Source organism: Stegodyphus dumicola, chromosome 6 (genome assembly GCF_044657685.1).
Source record: "Stegodyphus dumicola isolate Sdum_Otavi_A_Nest chromosome 6, ASM4465768v1".
Classification (NCBI taxonomy): domain Eukaryota; kingdom Metazoa; phylum Arthropoda; class Arachnida; order Araneae; family Eresidae; genus Stegodyphus; species Stegodyphus dumicola.
Window position 1 is genome coordinate 220,000,015 of NC_140773.1, and position 26,405 is coordinate 220,026,419.

General features: G+C 34.0%; 1 protein-coding gene across 1 annotated transcript in view; it reads right to left on the reverse strand.

Annotated features, from left to right (window-relative positions):
• Nucleotides 1–443: 443 nt before the first annotated feature.
• Nucleotides 444–26,405, reverse strand: part of RpL6 (ribosomal protein L6) — a 46,880-nt gene continuing 20,918 nt past the window's right edge. The window contains exon 6 of the mRNA XM_035353812.2: nt 444–651. Within this exon, the coding sequence (XP_035209703.1) occupies nt 490–651 (162 nt within the window). The 3' untranslated portion in view covers nt 444–489. The remainder of the gene's footprint in view (nt 652–26,405) is intronic.

Genomic DNA, 26,405 nt, shown 5'->3' on the forward strand with positions numbered 1-26,405 from the left:
GAAAATTCATTATTCATAACTTAAGAGGCATTTGGCTTTAATTTAATTAAAATAATGTCAACATGTCTAAACAATTCACAAATCATCTCTTCAAATGCTGCTAAGCTAAATAGTTACATAGCCTGTAAAATGGTGATTAATTGATAAACCTGGTGACATACAGTATAAGAATTCTGAAGTAACAAAATGCTCTAATATATCTTTCCTCTCCCAGGGAAAAAAAGGTATTCTTGATCATGTAGTGAAGTTGAGTTATCCCAAAGTTAAACAAATTGTTATTCTTCATGTTAACACTAAAATCTTACAAAAATGTGCAAAAATAAAACACAAATTTAAAAAAAAAAAAAAAAAAAAAGAAACTTTAAGCACAATTAGAAGCTTTCATAAAAACTGCATAAAATCTGTTAAAAGTTGGTATATAAGTGAGTATTCAATTACAAAAATAAAAGGGCATTTTTCATATTTTATTTCACAAACAGTTCAATCTATTTAGAACCTCATTTTATGAGGATACATCTTATTTTGCAAGTAAAATAATGCTCTTAGATAATGGAACATTAATTTCTTTTCTGGGTGAGCTTTGATTACATCAATTATCTGTCGATCAACCTCAATTTGATCCTTCTTCCGCTGCTCTGTAACTGAATACTCCTGCAACATAAAAATATGTTTAATAAAATGTGAAAAGAATTACTCCATTAACAAACTATACAATATAAAATCTGTTTCAAACATATTATACAAAAGTCAATAAAATCTCAGCAAACTACACAATTTTTTATGCCTACCGTAAAATAAAAAAAGCATAATTTTTAGTATTTGAAAAATGTATTTTGGCCTTCAAATAAGAAAACCAAATAAACTTGATTTTGACTTTCCTAATCGAACAGTTATCAATAAATCACACTACTTTTAGATGATATCATTCAGACCGACTGACTGATGGCAATTTCTGATTTTCTTTAAAATGTTTTCATACATCAAAAAATTTACTTTTTACACCTTAATTTACATCATTTTGTCCCCTTCTCTAGACATCACAATATTTATCAAGATGCCAAGTTCTTTATGAAGGAACTGAGGCTCACTTAATATTCAAAACATAATTTTAAATATAATATTATAATACATAAAGGCATTTAAAACATTAATCTTCTAGAAAAAATTAGTGAATTAAATTTATATTTCACATACAATATAACAGCTTACTATTTAATGTTTTCAAAATAATTCTTTATAAAACTAAAGGATTTATCAAATGAAAAATAACCTATACTTCATTAATATTTATACGAAGCTGCTTTTCATGTTCTGAGAAGTTACTAAACTTACATCTGCAACTCAGTTCTCCAAGGTGAAAACATCATGGTCATTCAATATGTATACAAAAGAGATCATCATGATGCAGAACAAGTAGAACATGAATACATTTAACTTTTCAACGAGCACAGGTTTCACTGAACAAATCTCATATTTCCCACAACTGCCATGAGAAAAAGCTATTACTTCACCAAAATGCAGCTACTTAATACCTGGATTATGTACTTTAAATATTATCAACTCAGTTTCTTGGACACACCCCAAGATATGCATATATATGTGTTCTTAATTACAGAAAGATCATGATGCCGAATAAGGAGAATATAAATATATATATACAACTCTTCAAACTGCACCCAGCAAATCTCACATTTTCCTAAATCGCCCTACAAAAAAGGCATTTTTATGATTTTTAGTTTTTTGGACATACTCTAAAATGTACATAAACATTCTTTCTCAAAGATACTACAAATGATCTTCTCTGTCGAATATATATAGCCTTGCTACTCAGAAATTATTAATTATTACCTATTAAAGAAATTACAGAAATACATCACTCCTCTGAAGTAAAAATTAACACAGTAATTCAAAATCCTGACATCAAAAAAGGCAAATCAGTAAAACACATGGAATACTTCTTACATTCTCCTGCAAATCAGTTCTCCAAGGTGAAAACATCATGGCCATTTAGTATGAATAGTAAGAAATCATAATGATGCAGGATAAAGAGAACATCTTATATATATTTAAAACTTGCACACAGCAAATCTCCCATTCTCCAAATCTGACCATGAAAAAGGCATATTCATACACAAATACCTATGCTATTTTATACCTAGATTAAGAAGTTTAAATATTATTGGTTTAGTTTCCTACACATATTCCAACATGTACACTGCGCAAGAAAAGGGGGGCACAGTTGTTTATCTCCTGTTCTACTGGGCTAACTGACAAAATTGAGTTTTTCATGTCTCAAAAGTGCCACTTACGATATATATTAGATTTATATATAGCACTGTCCTAACATAGGTATTTTGACACAAAATTTGACTTTATCCAAAATAACATACCATTTTTTTTTATATTTCAATTCTACGACTCAAATTATGCCTAGATATTAAATTTTGTAAAATTTGGTGCAAAATTTACAAAGAAATTCAAAAATTTATCTTGGCACAATTTTTTTCAGTTTGTGGCAAGTTCGCTTGGCGAACCTCTTAATATGTGGCAACCAATTTTCCTTTCCCTTCCATTATACTGGAGTGGGGAAGAAAAAAAAAAAAAAAAAAAAAAAAAAAAGACACTGTGTTTCTATATCCAAATTACTTTAGCTGTGTCTAAGCCACATTTGATGTTTTATTGCTTTAAACAAATATGTCAAATTTTAAATCGCGCGATCATATATATTCAGGTATATCTTCGGATATTTTGAATAAAAAACTGTAAATTTTTGCAGGTATGATTAGAAATAAGTCTACTTTCAGAGGATGCTAAAAATTTAAAAAATAAATCATAAAAAAATGGACGAATTTTATTTGGAATGAACTTGAATTTCGAAATGCGAAAGGAAGAATCAAATAAAGTTTAATAAAAATATACCAAACTCAATTAACATTGAGGAGCTAAAATTTTGAGAGCTAATTTTTTAAAAACTATTTGTATGATTTCTACAGAATTCGGTAATTTGGATCGTAGAATCGAAAAATTGGTATGCTATTTCAGAAAAAGTCCGATTTTGTGCCAAAATGCCTATATTAGAATGTTATATATAAATCTAATACGTATCATAAATCGTGCTTTCGAGACATGAAACACGCAAGTTGAATTTAGTCAATCGGCCCAGTAGAACGAGAGATATAGAACTATCACCCCTTTTTCTCGCAGTGTACATATGCTTTTTAAAAAAAATACAAGGAACAATTTTTTAAGCTTTGTATATAAGTATGTATATATTTAATGAGAAATTCCTAGAAATGGATCAGTTCTCTAAGGTGAAAATTATAATAGTAAATCAAAATGCTGACATCAACAAGAAAGAGAAATCAGTAACACACACTGGATACTTAACTTACACCACCTGCAACTGAGCTTTTCGAGGTCAGAACATCATGTTTTATCAATCATTCTTATCAAAAGTGCTAGAATCTTACTTTTAGCATTTTCTCATTAAAAAAAAAATTTACGGCTTGGAAATAGTTAATATCTTTTTTAATGTTTTCTAAAATTTAAAAAAAAAAAATAAAAATAAAAATAATAAAAAAAATAGTTACCCGAAAATAGAAATCATAAAAGAAAAATCAGCAATTTGTAATTAATAATCATACGAAGATTGCCGCTGTGTATGTTCTCAAAGATTATTCATCTGCAACTCAGTTCTCCAAGGTGAAACAACATGATGTTTTCTATATTCAGTACGTATATAGAAAGATCATCATGATACAGAACATGAGTATACTTAACCGTGCCCTTCGAGAGGGAGAAGGCCATGACACTTTATAAACATGGCGGAGCTTTCCATCCGATGTTATCATCGGAAAGTCATCTGGATTTTTAAATTTTCGTAGAAAATATAACTTTATCGTGTTGCTTAGTTAATTAAAATAGCTGAAAGAAAGGAGGCTTTATATACATTATTTTCTTTAGCCTTTTACAGATATTTTAATTAACTTTGTGCATAAATAAAACTGAGAAAAATCGAAGAACAAACGAACATGTTACAAAAATTTAAACGCTGATTGAAAATTGCCACTGCCATGATAAATTGGAAGGGGTTCTTAAGCTAATAATTAATATTTTACCTAGGCTCAAGTATTAATTTATTCATGTTTCAGAGAAAAATATATAACCATCAACTTCTATATCTCCAACATATGTAAATGAAATACTACATAATTAGCTAATAAATGTGAAAAAATTTTTCATACAAGAAACATACCTAAATCTTATAACAAAAAAGCCTTCCAACATTCATATTTGAAATTAGATAACCTAACAAACATACACTATTTTAAAATATTCAAAAATTTTTGTATTAAAATATTTGTAAAATGTTCGTTTGTTCTTCAATTCTCTCAATTATATTTATACACAAAGTTAATTCAAATATCTGCAAAAAGCTTAAAAAGCTAAAGAAAATAATGTATACTTAACTATTTTAATTAACTAAGCAACATAATAAAGTTATATTTTCAACGAAAATTAAAAAATACAGATGACTTTCCGACGATAACATTGGACGGAAAGCTCCGCCATATTTATAAAGTGTCACGGCCTTCTCCCTCTCAAAGGTCACGACTTAACCCTACAACTGGCGGCAGAGGTTCCACTAACAAAACTCACATTTCCCAAAGTTACCATAAAAAAAAAAAAAAAAAAAAAAAAAAAAAAAAAAAAAAAATGATTTTAATGACAAAATGCCTCTGCCACTTTATGTTCAGATTATGTACTTTTCTTGGACCTACTGCATAATGCATATATATATATATGCTTTCTAAAAAATACACCAGTTGATTTTCTCAGTTATATATATATGTATACACAACTCAGAAAAGCATTTGGTGCATTTTGAAGCCTGCCACTCAGAGGGCAAATGTTATTATTAATTAATAAAAAATATACATTCTCCACATAAAAAATTATAACATTAATTCAAAGCAAAATGACACATAACTAATACACATGGAATACTTCTTATATACCCCTGCAATTCAGTCCTCAAGGTGAAAACATCAAGGCTATTCAGTATGAATAGAAGAGATCATCACGATGCAGGAGACGAACATATATATATATATATATTTAATTCTTCAAATTGCACAAAGCAAATCTCACGTTTTCGAAAAGTGTCCTATAAAAATGGCACTTCCATTATTTAATGCCCAAGTACCTATTAGATGAAGGTAATTTCACATTCCAAAAAGTTACTAAACTTTCATCTGCAACTCAGTTCTCCAAGGTAAAAACATCATGTCCATTCAATACGTATAGAAAGATCACAATGATGCAGAACAAGAACATCAATACACTTAACCCTTCAACTCGCAGAGGTTCACACTAACAAACCTCATATCTCCCAAAGCTGTAATGAGGAAAAAAACTTTTTTCTTGATTTTAGACACAAAATGCATCTGCTATATTACTTTATCTGCAGCCCAGAGGTGAAAACACAGTTATTCAGCACATATAAAAAGAGATCATCATGATGCAGAATAAGTAGAACATGAATATACTTAACCATCTAACCGGCAAAGAAAATATCATGATGCAGAGAAAGTAGAACATGAATATACTTAACCCTCCAACCGGCAGAGGTTCCACTAACAAAATACACTTCCAAAAGTGTGACATGAGAAAAAACTCTTTTTTTTTTTATTTTAATGACAAAAAATGTATCTGCTACTTTATACGCCAATTATTACTTATCTGCAACTCAGTTCTCCAAGGTGAAAACAACACGGTTATTCAGTACGATTAAAAAGAGATCATCATGATGCAGAATAAGTTGAACATGAACATACCTAACCCTCCAACCAGCAAAGGTTCCACTAACAAACCTCGTATTTCCCAAAGCTGCAATGAGGAAAACACTTTCCTTGATTTTAGACACAAAATGCATCTGCTACATTATAAGCCGATTATTCCTATCTGCAACTCAGTTCTCCAAGGTGAAAACAACACAATTATTCAGTACGTATAAAAAGAGATCATCATGATGCAGAACAAGTAGAACATCAATATACTTGACCCTCAAACTGGCAGAGGTTTTACTAACAAACCACAAGTTTCTTAAAACTGCCATGAGAAAAAAAAAAAAAACCTTGATTTTAATGGCAAACAATTTAAAACGCATTTGCTACTTTATACACAGATTATTACAAAAATTTCCTTGATTTTAATGGCAAACAATTTAAAACACATTTGCTACTTTATACACAGATTATTACTTATGTACAACTCAGTTCGCCAAGGTGAAAACAACACGGTTATTCAGTATGTATTAAAAGAGATAATCATGATGCAGAAAAAGTAGAACATGAATATACTTAACCCTCCAACAGGCTTAGGTTCCACTAACAAACTACATACTTCCAAAAGGGTGCCATGAAAAAAAACTCTTTACTTGATTTTAATGACAAAATGTATCTGCTACTTTACACACCGATTATTACTTATCTGCAACTCAGTTCTCCAAGGTGAACACAACACGGTTATTCAGTACGTATAAAAAGAGATCATGATGATGCAGAATAAGTACAACATGAATATACTTAACCCTCCAACCGGCATAGGTTCCACTAACAAACCCTGTATTTTCTAAAGCTGCCATGAGGAAAAAACTCTTTCCCTGATTTTAATGGCAAAATGCATCTGCTACGTTATACGAAGATTATTACATATCTGCAACTCAGTTCTCCAAGGTGAACACAACACGGTTATTCAGTATGTATAAAAAGAGATCATCATGATGCAGAATAAAGTAGAACATGAACATACTTAACCCTCACACCGGCAAAGAGATCATCATGATGCAGAAAAAGTAGAACATGTATATACTTAACCCTTCAACCGGCAGAGGTTCCACTAACAACTACATACTTCCAAAAGGGTGCCATGAGAAAAAACTCTTTACTTGATTTTAATGACAAAATGTATCTGCTACTTTACACACCAATTATTACTTATCTGCAACTCAGTTCTCCAAGGTGAACACAACACGGTTATTCAGTACGTATAAAAAGAGATCATCATGATGCAGAATATGTAGAACATGAATATACTTAACACTCCAACCGGCAAAGGTTCCACTAACAAACCCTTTCCCTGATTTTAATGGCAAAATGCATCTGCTATGTTATACGTAGATTATTACATATCTGCAACTCAGTTCTCCAAGGTGAACACAACACGGTTATTCAGTACGTATAAAAAGAGATCATCATGATGCAGAATATGTAGAACATGAATATACTTAACACTCCAACCGGCAAAGGTTCCACTAACAAACCCTTTCCCTGATTTTAATGGCAAAATGCATCTGCTATGTCATACGTAGATTATTACATATCTGCAACTCAGTTCTCCAAGGTGAACACAACACGGTTATTCAGTACGTATAAAAAGAGATCATCATGATGCAGAACAAGTAGAACATGAACATATTTAACCCTATCCCGGCAAAGAGATCATCATGATGCAGAAAAAGTAGAACATGTGTATACTTAACCCTTCAACCGGCAGAGGTTCCACTAACAAACTACATACTTCCAAAAGGGTGCCATGAGAAAAAACTCTTTACTTGATTTTAATGACAAAATGTATCTGCTACTTTACACACCGATTATTACTTATCCGCAACTCAGTTCTCCAAGGTGAACACAACACGGTTATTCAGTACGTATAAAAAGAGATCATCATGATGCAGAATAAGTACAACATGAATATACTTAACCCTCCAACCGGCAAAGGTTCCACTAACAAACCCTGTATTTTCTAAAGCTGCCATGAGGAAAAAACTCTTTCCCTGATTTTAATGGCAAAATGCATCTGCTACGTTATACACAGATTATTACCTATCTGCAACTCAGTTCTCCAAGGTGAACACAACACAGTTATTCAGTACGTATAAAAAGAGATCATCATGATGCAGAATAAAGTAGAACATGAACATACTTAACCCTCACACCAGCAAAGAGATCATCATGATGCAGAAAAAGTAGAACATGTATATACTTAACCCTTCAACCGGCAGAGGTTCCACTAACAACTACATACTTCCAAAAGGGTGCCATGAGAAAAATCTCTTTACTTGATTTTAATGACAAAATGTATCTGCTACTTTACACACCGATTATTACTTATCTGCAACTCAGTTCTCCAAGGTGAACACAACACGGTTATTCAGTACGTATAAAAAGAGATCATCATGATGCAGAATATGTAGAACATGAATATACTTAACACTCCAACCGGCAAAGGTTCCACTAACAAACCCTTTCCCTGATTTTAATGGCAAAATGCATCTGCTATGTCATACGTAGATTATTACATATCTGCAACTCAGTTCTCCAAGGTGAACACAACACGGTTATTCAGTACGTATAAGAAGAGATCATCATGATGCAGAATAAAGTAGAACATGAACATACTTAACCATCACACCGGCAAAGAGATCATCATGATGCAGAAAAAGTAGAACATGTATATACTTAACCCTTCAACCGGCAGAGGTTCCACTAACAACTACATACTTCCAAAAGGGTGCCATGAGAAAAAACTCTTTACTTGATTTTAATGACAAAATGTATCTGCTACTTTACACACCGATTATTACTTATCTGCAACTCAGTTCTCCAAGGCGAACACAACACGGTTATTCAGTACGTATAAAAAGAGATCATCATGATGCAGAATAAGTAGAACATGAATATACTTAACCCTCCAACAGGCTTAGGTTCCACTAACAAACTACATACTTCCAAAAGGGTACCATGAGAAAAAACTCTTTTCTTGATTTTAAAGACAAAATGTATCTGCTACTTTACACGCCAATTATTACTTCTCCGCACCACAGTTCTCCAAGGTGAACAAAACACGGTTATTCAGTACGTATAAAAAGAGATCATCATGATGCAGAATAAAGTAGAACATGAACATACTTAACCCTCACACCGGCAAAGAGATCATCATGATGCAGAAAAAGTAGAACATGTATATACTTAACCCTTCAACCGGCAGAGGTTCCACTAACAACTACATACTTCCAAAAGGGTGCCATGAGAAAAAACTCTTTACTTGATTTTAATGACAAAATGTATCTGCTACTTTACACACCGATTATTACTTATCTGCAACTCAGTTCTCCAAGGTGAACACAACACGGTTATTCAGTACGTATAAAAAGAGATCATCATGATGCAGAATAAGTAGAACATGAATATACTTAACCCTCCAACAGGCTTAGGTTCCACTAACAAACTACATACTTCCAAAAGGGTACCATGAGAAAAAACTCTTTTCTTGATTTTAAAGACAAAATGTATCTGCTACTTTACACGCCAATTATTACTTCTCCGCACCACAGTTCTCCAAGGTGAACAAAACACGGTTATTCAGTACGTATAAAAAGAGATCATCATGATGCAGAATAAAGTAGAACATGAACATACTTAACCTTCACACCGGCAAAGAGATCATCATGATGCAGAAAAAGTAGAACATGTATATACTTAACCCTTCAACCGGCAGAGGTTCCACTAACAACTACATACTTCCAAAAGGGTGCCATGAGAAAAAACTCTTTACTTGATTTTAATGACAAAATGTATCTGCTACTTTACACACCGATTATTACTTATCTGCAACTCAGTTCTCCAAGGTGAACACAACATGGTTATTCAGTACGTATAAAAAGAGATCATCATGATGCAGAACAAGTAGAACATGAACATACTTAACCCTATCCCGGCAAAGAGATCATCATGATGCAGAAAAAGTAGAACATGTGTATACTTAACCCTTCAACCGGCAGAGGTTCCACTAACAAACTACATACTTCCAAAAGGGTGCCATGAGAAAAAACTCTTTACTTGATTTTAATGACAAAATGTATCTGCTACTTTACACACCGATTATTACTTATCCGCAACTCAGTTCTCCAAGGTGAACACAACACGGTTATTCAGTACGTATAAAAAGAGATCATCATGATGCAGAACAAGTAGAACATGAACATACTTAACCCTATCCCGGCAAAGAGATCATCATGATGCAGAAAAAGTAGAACATGTGTATACTTAACCCTTCAACCGGCAGAGGTTCCACTAACAAACTACATACTTCCAAAAGGGTGCCATGAGAAAAAACTCTTTACTTGATTTTAATGACAAAATGTATCTGCTACTTTACACACCGATTATTACTTATCCGCAACTCAGTTCTCCAAGGTGAACACAACACGGTTATTCAGTACGTATAAAAAGAGATCATCATGATGCAGAATAAGTACAACATGAATATACTTAACCCTCCAACCGGCAAAGGTTCCACTAACAAACCCTGTATTTTCTAAAGCTGCCATGAGGAAAAAACTCTTTCCCTGATTTTAATGGCAAAATGCATCTGCTACGTTATACACAGATTATTACCTATCTGCAACTCAGTTCTCGAAGGTGAACGCAACACAGTTATTCAGTACGTATAAAAAGAGATCATCACGATGCAGAACAATTAGAACATGAACATACTTACCCCCACCCCGGCAAAGAAAAGATCATGATGCAGAAAAAGTAGAACATGTATATACTTAACCCTTCAACCGGCAGAGGTTCCACTAACAAACTACATACTTCCAAAAGGGTGCCATGAGAAAAAACTCTTTACTTGATTTTAATGACAAAATGTATCTGCTACATTACACGCCAATTATTACTTCTCCGCAACTCAGTTCTCCAAGGTGAACACAACACAGTTATTCAGTACATATAAAAAGAGATCAACATTATGCAGAACAAGTAGAACATCAATATACTTGATAATCAAACTGGCAGAGGTTTCACTAACAAACCATATGTTTCCCAAAGCTGCCATGAGAGAGAGAGAGAGAGAGAGAGAGAAAAAAAAAAAAAAAAAAAAACTTTTCTTGATATTAATGGCAAAAAATTTAAAAGATAAAACACATTTGCTACTTTATACACAGATTATTACTTATGTACAACTCAGTTCTCCAAGGTGAAATCAACACGGTTATTCAGTACGTATTAAAAGAGATAATCATGATGCAGAAAAAGTAGAACATGAATATACTTAACCCTCCAACAGGCTTAGGTTCCACTAACAAACTACATACTTCCAAAAGGGTGTCATGAGAAAAAACTCTTTTCTTGATTATAAAGACAAAATGTATCTGCTACTTTACACGCCAATTATTACTTCTCCGCACCTCAGTTCTCCAAGGTGAACACAACACGGTTATTCAGTACGTATAAAAAGAGATCATCATGATGCAGAATAAGTAGAACATGAACATACTTAACCCTCACACTGGCAAAGAGATCATCATGATGCAGAAAAAGTAGAACATGTATATACTTAACCCTTCAACCGGCAGAGGTTCCACTAACAACTACATACTTCCAAAAGGGTTCAATGAGAAAAAACTCTTTACTTGATTTTAATGACAAAATGTATCTGCTATTTTACACACCGATTATTACTTATCTGCAACTCAGTTCTCCAAGGTGAACACAACACGGTTATTTAGTACATATAAAAAGAGATCATCATGATGCAGAATATGTAGAACATGAATATACTTAACACTCCAACCGGCAAAGGTTCCACTAACAAACCCTTTCCCTGATTTTAATGGCAAAATGCATCTGCTACGTTATACGTAGATTATTACATATCTGCAACTCAGTTCTCCAAGGTGAACACAACACGGTTATTCAGTACGTATAAAAAGAGATCATCATGATGCAGAACAAGTAGAACATGAACATACTTAACCCTATACCGGCAAAAAGATCATCATGATGCAGAATATGTAGAACATGAATACTTAACACTCCAACCGGCAAAGGTTCCACTAACAAACCCTTTCCCTGATTTTAATGGCAAAATGCATCTGCTACGTTATATGTAGATTATTACATATCTGCAACTCAGTTCTCCAAGGTGAACACAACACGGTTATTCAGTACGTATTAAAAGAGATAATCATGATGCAGAAAAAGTAGAACATGAATATACTTAACCCTCCAACAGGCTTAGGTTCCACTAACAAACTACATACTTCCAAAAGGGTGTCATGAGAAAAAACTCTTTTCTTGATTATAAAGACAAAATGTATCTGCTACCTTACACGCCAATTATTACTTCTCCGCACCTCAGTTCTCCAAGGTGAACACAACACGGTTATTCAGTACGTGTAAAAAGAGATCATCATGATGCAGAATAAGTAGAACATGAACATACTTAACCCTCACACTGGCAAAGAGATCATCATGATGCAGAAAAAGTAGAACATGTATATACTTAACACTCCAACCGGCAAAGGTTCCACTAACAAACCCTTTCCCTGATTTTAATGGCAAAATGCATCTGCTACGTTATATGTAGATTATTACATATCTGCAACTCAGTTCTCCAAGGTGAACACAACACGGTTATTCAGTACGTATAAAAAGAGATCATCATGATGCAGAATAAGTAGAACATGAACATACTTAACCCTCACACCGGCAAAGAGATCATCATGATGCAGAAAAAGTAGAACATGTATATACTTAACCCTTCAACCGGCAGAGGTTCCACTAACAAACTACATACTTCCAAAAGGGTGCCATGAGAAAAAACTCTTTACTTGATTTTAATGACAAAATGTATCTTCTACTTTACACACCGATTATTACTTATCCGCAACTCAGTTCTCCAAGGTGAACACAACACGGTTATTCATACGTATAAAAAGAGATCATCATGATGCAGAATAAGTAGAACATGAACATACTTAACCCTTCAACCAGCAGAGGTTCCACTAACAAACTACATACTTCCAAAAGGGTGCCATGACAAAAAAACTCTTTACTTGATTTTAATGACAAAATGTATCTGCTATTATACACACCGATTATTACTTATCTGCAACTCAGTTCTCCAAGGTGAACACAACACGGTTATTTAGTACATATAAAAAGAGATCATCAGGATGCAGAATATGTAGAACATGAATATACTTAACACTCCAACCGGCAAAGGTTCCACTAACAAACCCTTTCCCTGATTTTAATGGCAAAATGCATCTGCTACGTTATACATAGATTATTACATATCTGCAACTCAGTTCTCCAAGGTGAACACAACACGGTTATTCAGTACGTATAAAAAGAGATCATCATGATGCAGAACAAGTAGAACATGAACATACTTAACCCTATCCCGGCAAAGAGATCATCATGATGCAGAATATGTAGAACATGAATATACTTAACACTCCAACCGGCAAAGGTACCACTAACAAACCCTTTCCCTGATTTTAATGGCAAAATGCATCTGCTACGTTATATGTAGATTATTACATATCTGCAACTCAGTTCTCCAAGGTGAACACAACACGGTTATTCAGTACGTATAAAAAGAGATCATCATGATGCAGAACAAATAGAACATGAACATACTTAACCCTCACACTGGCAAAGAGATCATCATGATGCAGAAAAAGTAGAACATGTATATACTTAACCCTTCAACCGGCAGAGGTTCCACTAACAACTACATACTTCCAAAAGGGTGCAATGAGAAAAAACTCTTTACTTGATTTTAATGACAAAATGTATCTGCTATTTTACACACCGATTATTACTTATCTGCAACTCAGTTCTCCAAGGTGAACACAACACGGTTATTTAGTACATATAAAAAGAGATCATCATGATGCAGAATATGTAGAACATGAATATACTTAACACTCCAACCGGCAAAGGTTCCACTAACAAACCCTTTCCCTGATTTTAATGGCAAAATGCATCTGCTACGTTATACGTAGATTATTACATATCTGCAACTCAGTTCTCCAAGGTGAACACAACACGGTTATTCAGTACGTATAAAAAGAGATCATCATGATGCAGAACAAGTAGAACATGAACATACTTAACCCTATACCGGCAAAAAGATCATCATGATGCAGAATATGTAGAACATGAATATACTTAACACTCCAACCGGCAAAGGTTCCACTAACAAACCCTTTCCCTGATTTTAATGGAAAAATGCATCTGCTACGTTATATGTAGATTATTACATATCTGCAACTCAGTTCTCCAAGGTGAACACAACACGGTTATTCAGTACGTATAAAAAGAGATCATCATGATGCAGAACAATTAGAACATGAACATACTTAACCCTCACCCCGGCAAAGAAAAGATCATGATGCAGAAAAAGTAGAACATGTATATACTTAACCCTTCAACCGGCAGAGGTTCCACTAACAAACTACATACTTCCAAAAGGGTGCCATGAGAAAAAACTCTTTACTTGATTTTAATGACAAAATGTATCTGCTACATTACACGCCAATTATTACTTCTCCGCAACTCAGTTCTCCAAGGTGAACACAACACGGTTATTCAGTACGTATAAAAAGAGATCATCATGATGCAGAATAAGTAGAACATGAACATACTTAACCCTTCAACCAGCAGAGGTTCCACTAACAAACTACATACTTCCAAAAGGGTGCCATGACAAAAAAACTCTTTACTTGATTTTAATGACAAAATGTATCTGCTATTTTACACACCGATTATTACTTATCTGCAACTCAGTTCTCCAAGGTGAACACAACACGGTTATTTAGTACATATAAAAAGAGATCATCATGATGCAGAATATGTAGAACATGAATATACTTAACACTCCAACCGGCAAAGGTTCCACTAACAAACCCTTTCCCTGATTTTAATGGCAAAATGCATCTGCTACGTTATACATAGATTATTACATATCTGCAACTCAGTTCTCCAAGGTGAACACAACACGGTTATTCAGTACGTATAAAAAGAGATCATCATGATGCAGAACAAGTAGAACATGAACATACTTAACCCTATCCCGGCAAAGAGATCATCATGATGCAGAATATGTAGAACATGAATATACTTAACACTCCAACCGGCAAAGGTTCCACTAACAAACCCTTTCCCTGATTTTAATGGCAAAATGCATCTGCTACGTTATATGTAGATTATTACATATCTGCAACTCAGTTCTCCAAGGTGAACACAACACGGTTATTCAGTACGTATAAAAAGAGATCATCATGATGCAGAATAAGTAGAACATGAACATACTTAACCCTCACACCGGCAAAGAGATCATCATGATGCAGAAAAAGTAGAACATGTATATACTTAACCCTTCAACCAGCAGAGGTTCCACTAACAAACTACATACTTCCAAAAGGGTGCCATGAGAAAAAACTCTTTACTTGATTTTAATGACAAAATGTATCTTCTACTTTACACACCGATTATTACTTATCCGCAACTCAGTTCTCCAAGGTGAACACAACACGGTTATTCAGTACGTATAAAAAGAGATCATCATGATGCAGAATAAGTAGAACATGAACATACTTAACTTTTCAACCAGCAGAGGTTCCACTAACAAACTACATACTTCCAAAAGGGTGCCCTGACAAAAAAACTCTTTACTTGATTTTAATGACAAAATGTATCTGCTACTTTACACATTGATTATTACTTATCTACAACTCAGTTCTCCAAGGTGAACACAACACAGTTATTCAGTACATATAAAAAGAGATCATCATGATGCAGAACAAGTAGAACATCAATATACTTGATCCTCAAACTGGCAAAGGTTTTACTAACAAACCATATGTTTCCCAAAGCTGCCATGAGAGAGAGAGAGAAAAAAAAAAAAAAAAAAAAAAACTTTCCTTGATATTAATGGCAAAAAATTTAAAAGATAAAACACATTTGCTACTTCATACACAGATAATTACTTATGTACAACTCAGTTTTCCAAGGTGAAATCAACACGGTTATTCAGTACGTATTAAAAGAGATAATCATGATGCAGAAAAAGTAGAACATGAATATACTTAACCCTCCAACAGGCTTAGGTTCCACTAACAAACTACATACTTCCAAAAGGGTGCCATGAGAAAAAACTGTTTTCTTGATTATAAAGACAAAATGTATCTGCTACTTTACACGCCAATTATTACTTCTCCGCACCTCAGTTCTCCAAGGTGAACACAACACGGTTATTCAGTACGTATAAAAAGAGATCATCATGATGCAGAATAAGTAGAACATGAACATACTTAACCCTCACACTGGCAAAGAGATCATCATGATGCAGAAAAAGTAGAACATGTATATACTTAACCCTTCAACCGGCAGAGGTTCCACTAACAACTACATACTTCCAAAAGGGTGCCATGAGAAAAAACTCTTTACTTGATTTTGATGACAAAATGTATCTGCTATTTTACACACCGATTATTACTTATCTGCAACTCAGTTCTCCAAGGTGAACACAACACGGTTATTTAGTACATATAAAAAGAGATCATCATGATGCAGAATATGTAGAACATGAATATACTTAACACTCCAACCGGCAAAGGTTCCACTAACAAACCCTTTCCCTGATTTTAATGGCAAAATGCATCTGCTACGTTATACGTAGATTATTACATATCTGCAACTCAGTTCGCCAAGGTGAACACAACAGGGTTATTCAGTACTTATAAAAAGAGATCATCATGATGCAGAACAAGTAGAACATGAACATACTTAACCCTATCCCGGCAAAGACATCATCATGATGCAGAATATGTAGAACATGAATATACTTAACACTCCAACCGGCAAAGGTTCCACTAACAAACCCTTTCCCTGATTTTAATGGCAAAATGCATCTGCTACGTTATATGTAGATTATTACATATCTGCAACTCAGTTCTCCAAGGTGAACACAACACGGTTATTCAGTACGTATAAAAAGAGATCATCATGATGCAGAATAAGTAGAACATGAACATACCTAACCCTCACACCGGCAAAGAGATCATCATGATGCAGAAAAAGTAGAACATGTATATACTTAACCCTTCAACCGGCAGAGGTTCCACTAACAAACTACATACTTCCAAAAGGGTGCCATGAGAAAAAACTCTTTACTTGATTTTAATGACAAAATGTATCTTCTACTTTACACACCGATTATTACTTATCCGCAACTCAGTTCTCCAAGGTGAACACAACACGGTTATTCATACGTATAAAAAGAGATCATCATGATGCAGAATAAGTAGAACATGAACATACTTAACCCTTCAACCAGCAGAGGTTCCACTAACAAACTACATACTTCCAAAAGGGTGCCATGAGAGAAAAACTCTTTACTTGATTTTAATGACAAAATGTATCTGCTACTTTACACACCGATTATTACTTATCTGCAACTCAGTTCTCCAAGGTGAACACAACACGGTTATTCAGTACGTATAAAAAATGATCATCATGATGCAGAATAAGTAGAACATGAGTATACTTAACCCTCCAACTGGCAAAGGTTCCAACTAACAAACCCTATATTTTCTAAAGCTGCCATGAGGAAAAAACTCTTTACCTGATTTTAATGGCAAAACGCATCTGCTACGTTATACACAGATTATTACCTATCTGCAACTCACTTCATCAAGGTGAACACAACATGGTTATTCAGTACGTATAAAAAGAGATCATCATGATGCAGAAAAAGTAGAACATGTATAAACTTAACCCTTCAACCGGCAGATGTTCCACTAACAACTACATACTTCCAAAAGGGTGCCATGAGAAAAAACTCTTTATTTGATTTTAATGACAAAATGTATCTGCTACTTTACATGCCGATTATTACTTATCTGCAACTCAGTTCTCCAAGGTGAAAACAACACGGTTATTCAGTACGTATAAAAAAGAGATCATCATGATGCAGAATAAGTAGAACATGAATATACTTAACCATCCAACCGGCAAAAATTCCACTAACAAACTACATACTTCCAAAACCTGCCATGAGAAAAAACGCTTTCCTTGATTTTAATTACAAAATGCATCTGCTACGTTATGCGCAGATTATTACATATCTGCAACTGAGTTCTCCAAGGTGAAAACAACACGGTATTCAGTACCTTTAAAAAGAGATTATCATAATGCAGAACAAGTAGAACATGAATATACTTAACCCTCCAACTGGCAGATGTTCCACTAAAAAACCTTGTATTTCCCAAAACTGCTATGGGGGGGAGGGGAAAAAAACTCTTTCGCTGACTTTAATCACAAAATCCATCTGCTACTTCATATGCAGATTATGTAGTTTAATACTATCGGTCAAATTTCCTGCCCCTACTCCATGATGCACATATATATGCTTTCTATAAAATACATTAATTGGTTTTTAATGCTCAAGTACTTATGCACATTTAGACCTGGATTCATGTACTTCTAATAGTACTGGTTTACTTTCTTGCATATATTCTAAGTTGTATCACATACATACACAATTTGAAAATAAATCACAAGTGATGTAAGTCATATATTTAGGCTTGCTACATAGGGGTTTATTATAAATGAAAATAATATTTAGATGAAAGTTGTTTTCTTGTTGTGAAAAATTTCTAAACTTTCATATGCAATTCAGTTCTCCAAGGTGAAAACATTATGGCCATTCAATACGTATAGAAAAGAGATGATCATGATTCAGAACAAGTAAAACATGAATATATTTAATCTTACAGGGAGGCTCCACTACCAAATTCTAAATTCCCCCCCCCAAGTGGCATGAGACAAAGCTATTTTTATTTTTAGGCCGAAACGCCTCTCCTACTTTATGCCTGGATTAAGAAGTTATTATTGGCTTAGTTTCCTTTGCATATGGTAACATGTACATATATATGTTTTCTTATTTATAATTTAAAATAGATCAGTTCTATAAAGTGAAAATTATCATAATAAATCAAAATTCTGACATCAACAAGAGAAACCAGTAACACCCACTGAATACTTATGTTTTATTCAATCATTCTAATCAAAAGTGCTAGAACCTTATTTCCAGCATTTTACCAATGCCAATGATTTGAAAATTACGGAGTTCCTATGGTTCAAAACCATTTACCTCCTCATCAGAATTACTAAAAGCGAGCAGAAATGAGAAAAAATTTTGCATAAGTGAATTACCTGATGCACACTAGAGGGAGCCACTGGCTCAAGAAAGTTTAGGGATAGAGATGAGATAATAAAAACTTAAGAATCATAATATTTTTTAAAAGTTTTTAGGTTTTATAATTTTTTTTGTATTTTATATTTTATACTTTTTTTTGGTTTTTATAAATTTTTTTATACACAATACAACACTAAAGCAGAAAGCGGAGAGGAAAGATTTTAAGATTAATAGGCTCATTGGCATGTGGCTTGTGTAGGATAGTGCAAATAATAAATATGAACGCGTTGAAAATATTCATAGGCAGATTTTAAAAAATCTGCGGGAGATGTGACTCTATGCGAACAGATTGATAACTTTGCTTGAAGATCTTGGTTGCAGGTAGAGATGGTAATAAGCAATTATATGGCAGCTCGCTGAAGAGACTTCCTTCCTTCATGGCGCGGGAGCTGGAACTGATGTTGAGAGGGCGTGTCTTGCCCTTTTAGATGGAGGGTAGATGCCGAACTCTCGGCCAATCACGGCTCTTGGTCTCTTCTGTGAGCTGCGAATAGTAGGATCATAGGCTGGCATCTGCTGAAGTGCTCGGTTATCAATCTGTTTGTTCAATTTTGAGGAATAAATTTTGACTATGTTTTTTGATAAGGTAATCAACTGGTTTAATATTAAGGTCCGAATGAATCACATCTGTACGGACGTACCAAGCTGCGTTTAGGGCCATACGTAAGGTTTTACTTTGAAAAGATTGAAGTTTTTTCACATGAGTTTTTGCAGCAGTACCCCAGATTGTACATGCATACATAAAGACAGGTCTTATTATGGAAGTATAGAGAAGGATTTTGTTTTTAATTGACAGATTGCTCTTTCGAGCTAAAAATGGGTAAAGTTGGGCTCTGGCACCTTTTGCTTTGTTGAGAACATTTTCAATGTGAAGGCGCCAGGTTAATTTTGAATCAAGTACAACTCCTAGGTACTTGTAAGAGTTTGACCAGGGAACATACTCGTCAAAGAATTTAATATTAATGGAAGGGTACGGGAGGGGGCTACGTTTGAATATCATAGCAGCACATTTAGCAACATTAATTTTTATTTTCCAAGTGATGAGCCAGTGCTCAAGGCTAGAGAGATAACTCTGAATGTTTCGGACTAAGTTTTCCAGGCGTTTGTGTTGAGCTAGGATGGCCGTATCATCTGCATAAAGTGCAAGAGTGATACTTGGTGATTTTGGTATGTCATTTATGAAAATGTTGAACAAAATTGGGCCTAAAAGTGACCCTTGGGGGACGCCGCTTAGTATAGGACGGGGTGTCGAAATGATAGAATTAACTCGTACAGAAAAAGATCTATTAGTGAGGTACGAATTAATTATATGAATTAAATGGGCCGAAACGTCAAGTCGTATGAGCTTGATAATGATTCCTATATGCCAAGTCCTATCAAATGCTTTGGCTATGTCAAGAAATAAAGCGTCAGTAAGCATTTTGTTACGAAACCCTTCGTGAATGAACTCCACTGTCCTCAGCAGCTGGTGCGTGGTGCAGTGTTTTGCTCGAAATCCAAATTGTTCATCAATCAGAACGTTGTGATTTCGGAGAAAATCATTCAGGCGTTTAAGTAACACAAACTCGTATATCTTTGATAACGAGGATAGGAGGCTGATAGGTCTATAATTTTGAGGGTTAGAAAGGCTTTGGCCTGGTTTTGGAATGGGCACAATAAGTGCTTGTTTCCAGCTTTGAGGAAAATAGCAATGCTGTATCATAAAATTTATAAGCATTACTAAGAAAAATAGATAATGGGTGGGTAAATATTTAATCATACGATTAGAAATAGAGTCCATACCAGGAGCATTTTACCATTACACAAAATTAATTGCTTGGAAAAAGTCTCCCAAATGAAAAACAGAGTTACCGAAAATAGAAATTATGAAAGACAAAAAATTTGTCATTAAAAACTATACAAAGCTGGCCTTTTTTTACATCCCATAAAGTTAATCATATGCAAGTCAGTCCTCCAAGGTGAAAACATCATGGTCATTCAAGATAAGGATAGAAGATAATCATGATATAGTAGAACATTAATAGATGACACAGGTTTTACAAATAAATCCCAAATTTCCCAAAATTACCATGAGAAAAAGGGTTTTCCTTGATCTTCATGCCAAAATGTTGAAGTAGCCATTAATTTTAATTTTGCATATTACTATGGCAAAATTCAAGGATTCATGGCGGATAGCACATGATCAGAATATACCACTACATATTTACGGTACAACTCTGATATATGCCCTAATTTCACCAAATGTGGCAATATGTGTTCTGCGCTGGTTTTTGGCGCGATTGCGTGTTGTATGGCAACCCTGTTGATGTTGAAAAATCTTTTGCTGGAGTTCGTTGGTTCGAGCCATGCTCTGTGTCTGAGAAGCTAAAATGGTGGAAGTTGTTGAATTGAAGTTCGGCAAAAGGAAATATCGTTGTGGCCATCCTGTTGAGGGGCAGTGGGTATTTGGAGGTGTGGAAAGAGGGTCTGGGAGATTAATTTTAGTGGCTGTGCATGACAGAAGTAGGGATTTGTGATTATTTATTTTATTTATTTGTGAAGCATAGTATGAATTTTCTGGATAGTGTCTGGTTGTCATATAAATACGATAGTGATTACATGGCAGTATGAAATTGTATTTCTGCTGTTCGAAAAAGCATTGATTCATGGTAAGTGAATTTTATTTTATTCTTGTTCTTATTTTGTAGAATGTTATGTTCATTGTTTTTTTAATATGAATTTCTGTTTTTATTGCTGTTTTCTTCAATTGTTTGAAATTTATTTTAGGTTTTTTTGTTAATTAGTGCATACCGTCTAAATTGTGAAATTCATAGATGTTTTTTAAAGTTTAAACAGGATGCTGTGTACATGGTATTCTTTGATATTTATTGTTATGTTAATTTATTAAAGTGAGGTGTGCGTAGTTTTGTTCGTTGCCTAGATTGTGCCATTTGTAGATGTTTTTTCAAGTTAAAAACATATCGCTGTGTACATGGACTCTTGTCAAATAATTTTGGTTAGAAACTTTACGGTTTTGCTATCCAAATTTTTTGTTTTGGATTTTTAGCTTAAATTGTGTGTTCAAAACATGGTTTTTTGCATTTGCGAAAACTGTGTTTTTGGAGACATTTTAGGCTTAAAGTATGAAATGTAGACAAAAATTTAGATAGCAATATGACAGCGTGAAGTTTCTAGCCAAAAATGTTTGGCGACTTGAGGGGGCATATCAGAGTCCATATTTACAAATATTGGTTAAAAAAAAATTTCTCCAAGGTGAAAATTACCATAATAGCTTCAAACAAATAATCAAAAGGGCAAATTTATAACATATCGTTTGTACTCAAGTGAGGCTGGTGTTTGCTTACATTCTGATAAGATACAAAACTTTCAGCTACAACCCAGTGAGGTAAAAATGTCATGATTATTTAGCAAAGAAAAATTATCATGATCAGGCTAAGAACAAGAATTCTACTTCTAACAATTATACTATTCATTAAAAAATTTAAAAAATATCAGTCATGCAAAACACACACATTTCCATAAAGGACAAAACATCAACATATCATTAATACATATACAAAACTAGGTTTTGTTTGGACTGTAAATATTTACTTAATATCCACCTGCAACTCAGTTCTCCAAGGTAAGGACATCAAGGTTATTCAATTTATATAGAAAGAGATCATCATAATGCAGGTGAAGTACAATAATCTTACATTTAATGTTATTAAGACACAATAACACGCCGAATAAATACTAATTCAGAAGGCAAACAACAAAAATCAGCGTTAATTTACAAAATTTTCACAGGACTAGTTTCGATGGTTTTACCGAACCATCATCTTCAGCTGCAAAACCGCAAATGAACAAGATAGGAAATAATGTTTAGATAAGGTAAGAAAGCCTGGACAAGAATAAGCAAGTGGCGCCATCTGTTGGCGAAACCAGAACTAAAACATAATTTCTCTAAAAGCCGAAGGCAAATTTGGATTGGAATTAGGATCGTTAACTAGAACAGAAAGATTTTTATGAATGTGAAATGCCTCTAGAAAATCCAGTTCTCCAATGGAAGATGTTTTTTGAATAATTTTGGCAGCAGAAAAATTGAAAGTGTGATTTTCGGACCAACAATGTTGAGCAACAGAAGACTTCTGTGTTTCCTTTTTTCTAACATATGCCTCATGTTCTTTGACGCGAAATTTTAAGGCTCTCTTAGTTTGGCCAATGTAAATTAAACCGCACTGGCAAGGAATCCTATAAATACCCCAGGAATTCATATCCGGAATGGGGTCCTTGAGTATAGAAGTTGGAATTTTATTGATGGGAGAGTAAACAACCCGAAAGTTAAATTTCTGCAAAATATGTGCAACTTTATAGCTAATTGATGGAAAGAAGGGAATGACAACAGAATTTTTATAATCTCCTAAAATAAGAGTGTGGCTTTTAGTGTGTTGAGATGAGAATTTTTTAACTGCTTGATTAATAATGTTGGGTGAAAAGCCCCTGTCAATAGCTATTGCTTTTAAATAATTTAGTTCTTCATCAAGGGCTAGTTTGGAGGAGCAAACTTGAAGAGCACGGAAAACATAGGAATAAAATGAAGCTAACTTTTGTTTAGTCGGATGACATGATTTAAAGTGTGGTGGAAGGCAAACCGATGAAGGTTTACGGTAAACTGTAGTACTGAAGTTGGATGTGTTACGTGTGACCAGAATGTCGAGAAACGGAAGAGAATTGCAAGTCTCAAGTTCAAAAGTGAACTGAATAGCAGGATCAATAGAATTCATTGTTGAAAGAACTCTATTTAAATCATCTTTATTACCTTCAAACAGGGTAAAAGTATCGTCTACGTAGCGGAACCATGCCGGGAAGTTTAAAGTTTCAAACAATTTTGATTCATAATAATGCATGTAGATATCAGCCAGGATGGGACTGAGGGGGCTTCCCATGGCTAATCCCTCAGTTTGCTTGTAATATTTATTTTGGAAAACAAAATGTGTTTGTTTCAAACAGAGTTGAGTGAGAGAAATTAGCTCATCAATTTCGATGCAAGAGAAATGAAATTCGCGAAGTCTGGTTTCTAGACATCTTAATGCACCCTCCACTGGGACATTGGTGAATAATGATTTTACATCAAAAGAAACCATGAGTAAATTACGAGGAGAAATGTTTTTAACCTTTTTTACAAACTCTATTGAATTTTTTATGGTGTAAATGTTATTGTCTAATAGAGTGGAAAATCTAGAAACTAAATATTTAGCTAATGGATACGAGGCAGTACCTAAATTTGATACAATAGGGCGGAAAGGAATACCACTTTTATGAATTTTGGGAAGGGCATATAATCTGGCACAATTCGCAACAGATGGGATAAGCGAACGTTTTAAGTTGCTTGAAATGATTTGCGAAGATTTGATCGCAGTTTTTATTTTGGATAAGTCCGAAGGTGAAGGATCTTTAGGGATCGGATTATATGGTCCTTCGTTTAAGAGTTTAGTGACACCATCGATGTAAGTGTTCTTATCCATGACGACTATCTGGCCACCTTTGTCGGCCTTTGAAACGACAATATCCGGGTTAGAATGAATCTCGCGCATTGTAGCTCTTTCTCTCGCAGTTAGATTTGGTTTCAAAGGTTTATTATTGAATTTCACATTATGAGCGATAAGATGCCTAATCATTTCTTTCTGTGAATCTGAAACTTTACTGAACTTGAAAGCTTTTTCGATAGGAGCCAAAATCTTTGGAATCGAGGGTTTACAGGTTTGTGAGAAGTTAAAATTATATTTTAGAATTCTCTCTTGTTCTTCTGAAAGACTAACATTAGAAATATTAACTATTGGCTTGATGTTTACAATGGGAAGATTTTTTGAACTACTTGAACTGGAAGACTGTAAAAGAAGTTTTTCGAATTTAACTGCAAGGGTGTTTTTATGACGGTTAACTGCATTCTCCGTTCTAGACCAAGACTTTTGTTCAAGGGCAGTGAATTTTGGATATGTTTTAGCGAGTTCCAGATGAAGCTTATAGAGTTCATGTTCAATTTTGGACAATTGTTGACGTGTATCCCTTATCACGGACCGAAGTAAGGCAAGTTTGCAATTTAACAGAATTCTTGAAACGCGACTCGAAGGTTTTTGATTAGATTTGATTTGAATAAAATTGGGGATCAATTTTTTACATTTACATTTAAGTAAAAAGTCAAGATGATTCAGGAATTTTTGCCGTTTCAGGCGTAATTTAGTGAAACGATTAACGGATGAAGGCATGATAAACAATGCAGAAAATCAAACTAAATTAACTGAGCAATAATAAAGTACACACAAAATAGCAGAAAAATCCCTCACTGAAATGAATAGAAAAACAAAATGTTTGTAAGCAAAATGCATGAAATCAGACAAGCAAAGCACAATATCCAAATGTACAAAACATAAACATAACTTGAAAATTGCAAAAATGTACTCACCGAAACTCCTACAATCACAAAATGGCGGCCACACCACGTGCAAAAAAGAAAGCAAAATGTAAGCCTGTTTGGGGCTTCTATAATTAAGACACAATAACACGCCGAATAAATACTAATTCAGAAGGCAAACAACAAAAATCAGCGTTAATTTACAAAATTTTTTTTTTTTTTTTTTTTACAAAAATTTTTTTTTTTTTTTTTTTTTTTGAAAATTTTGTAAATTAACGCTGATTTTTGTTGTTTGCCTTCTGAATTAGTATTTATTCGGCGTGTTATTGTGTCTTAATTATAGAAGCCCCAAACAGGCTTACATTTTGCTTTCTTTTTTGCACGTGGTGTGGCCGCCATTTTGTGATTGTAGGAGTTTCGGTGAGTACATTTTTGCAATTTTCAAGTTATGTTTATGTTTTGTACATTTGGATATTGTGCTTTGCTTGTCTGATTTCATGCATTTTGCTTACAAACATTTTGTTTTTCTATTCATTTCAGTGAGGGATTTTTCTGCTATTTTGTGTGTACTTTATTATTGCTCAGTTAATTTAGTTTGATTTTCTGCATTGTTTATCATGCCTTCATCCGTTAATCGTTTCACTAAATTACGCCTGAAACGGCAAAAATTCCTGAATCATCTTGACTTTTTACTTAAATGTAAATGTAAAAAATTGATCCCCAATTTTATTCAAATCAAATCTAATCAAAAACCTTCGAGTCGCGTTTCAAGAATTCTGTTAAATTGCAAACTTGCCTTACTTCGGTCCGTGATAAGGGATACACGTCAACAATTGTCCAAAATTGAACATGAACTCTATAAGCTTCATCTGGAACTCGCTAAAACATA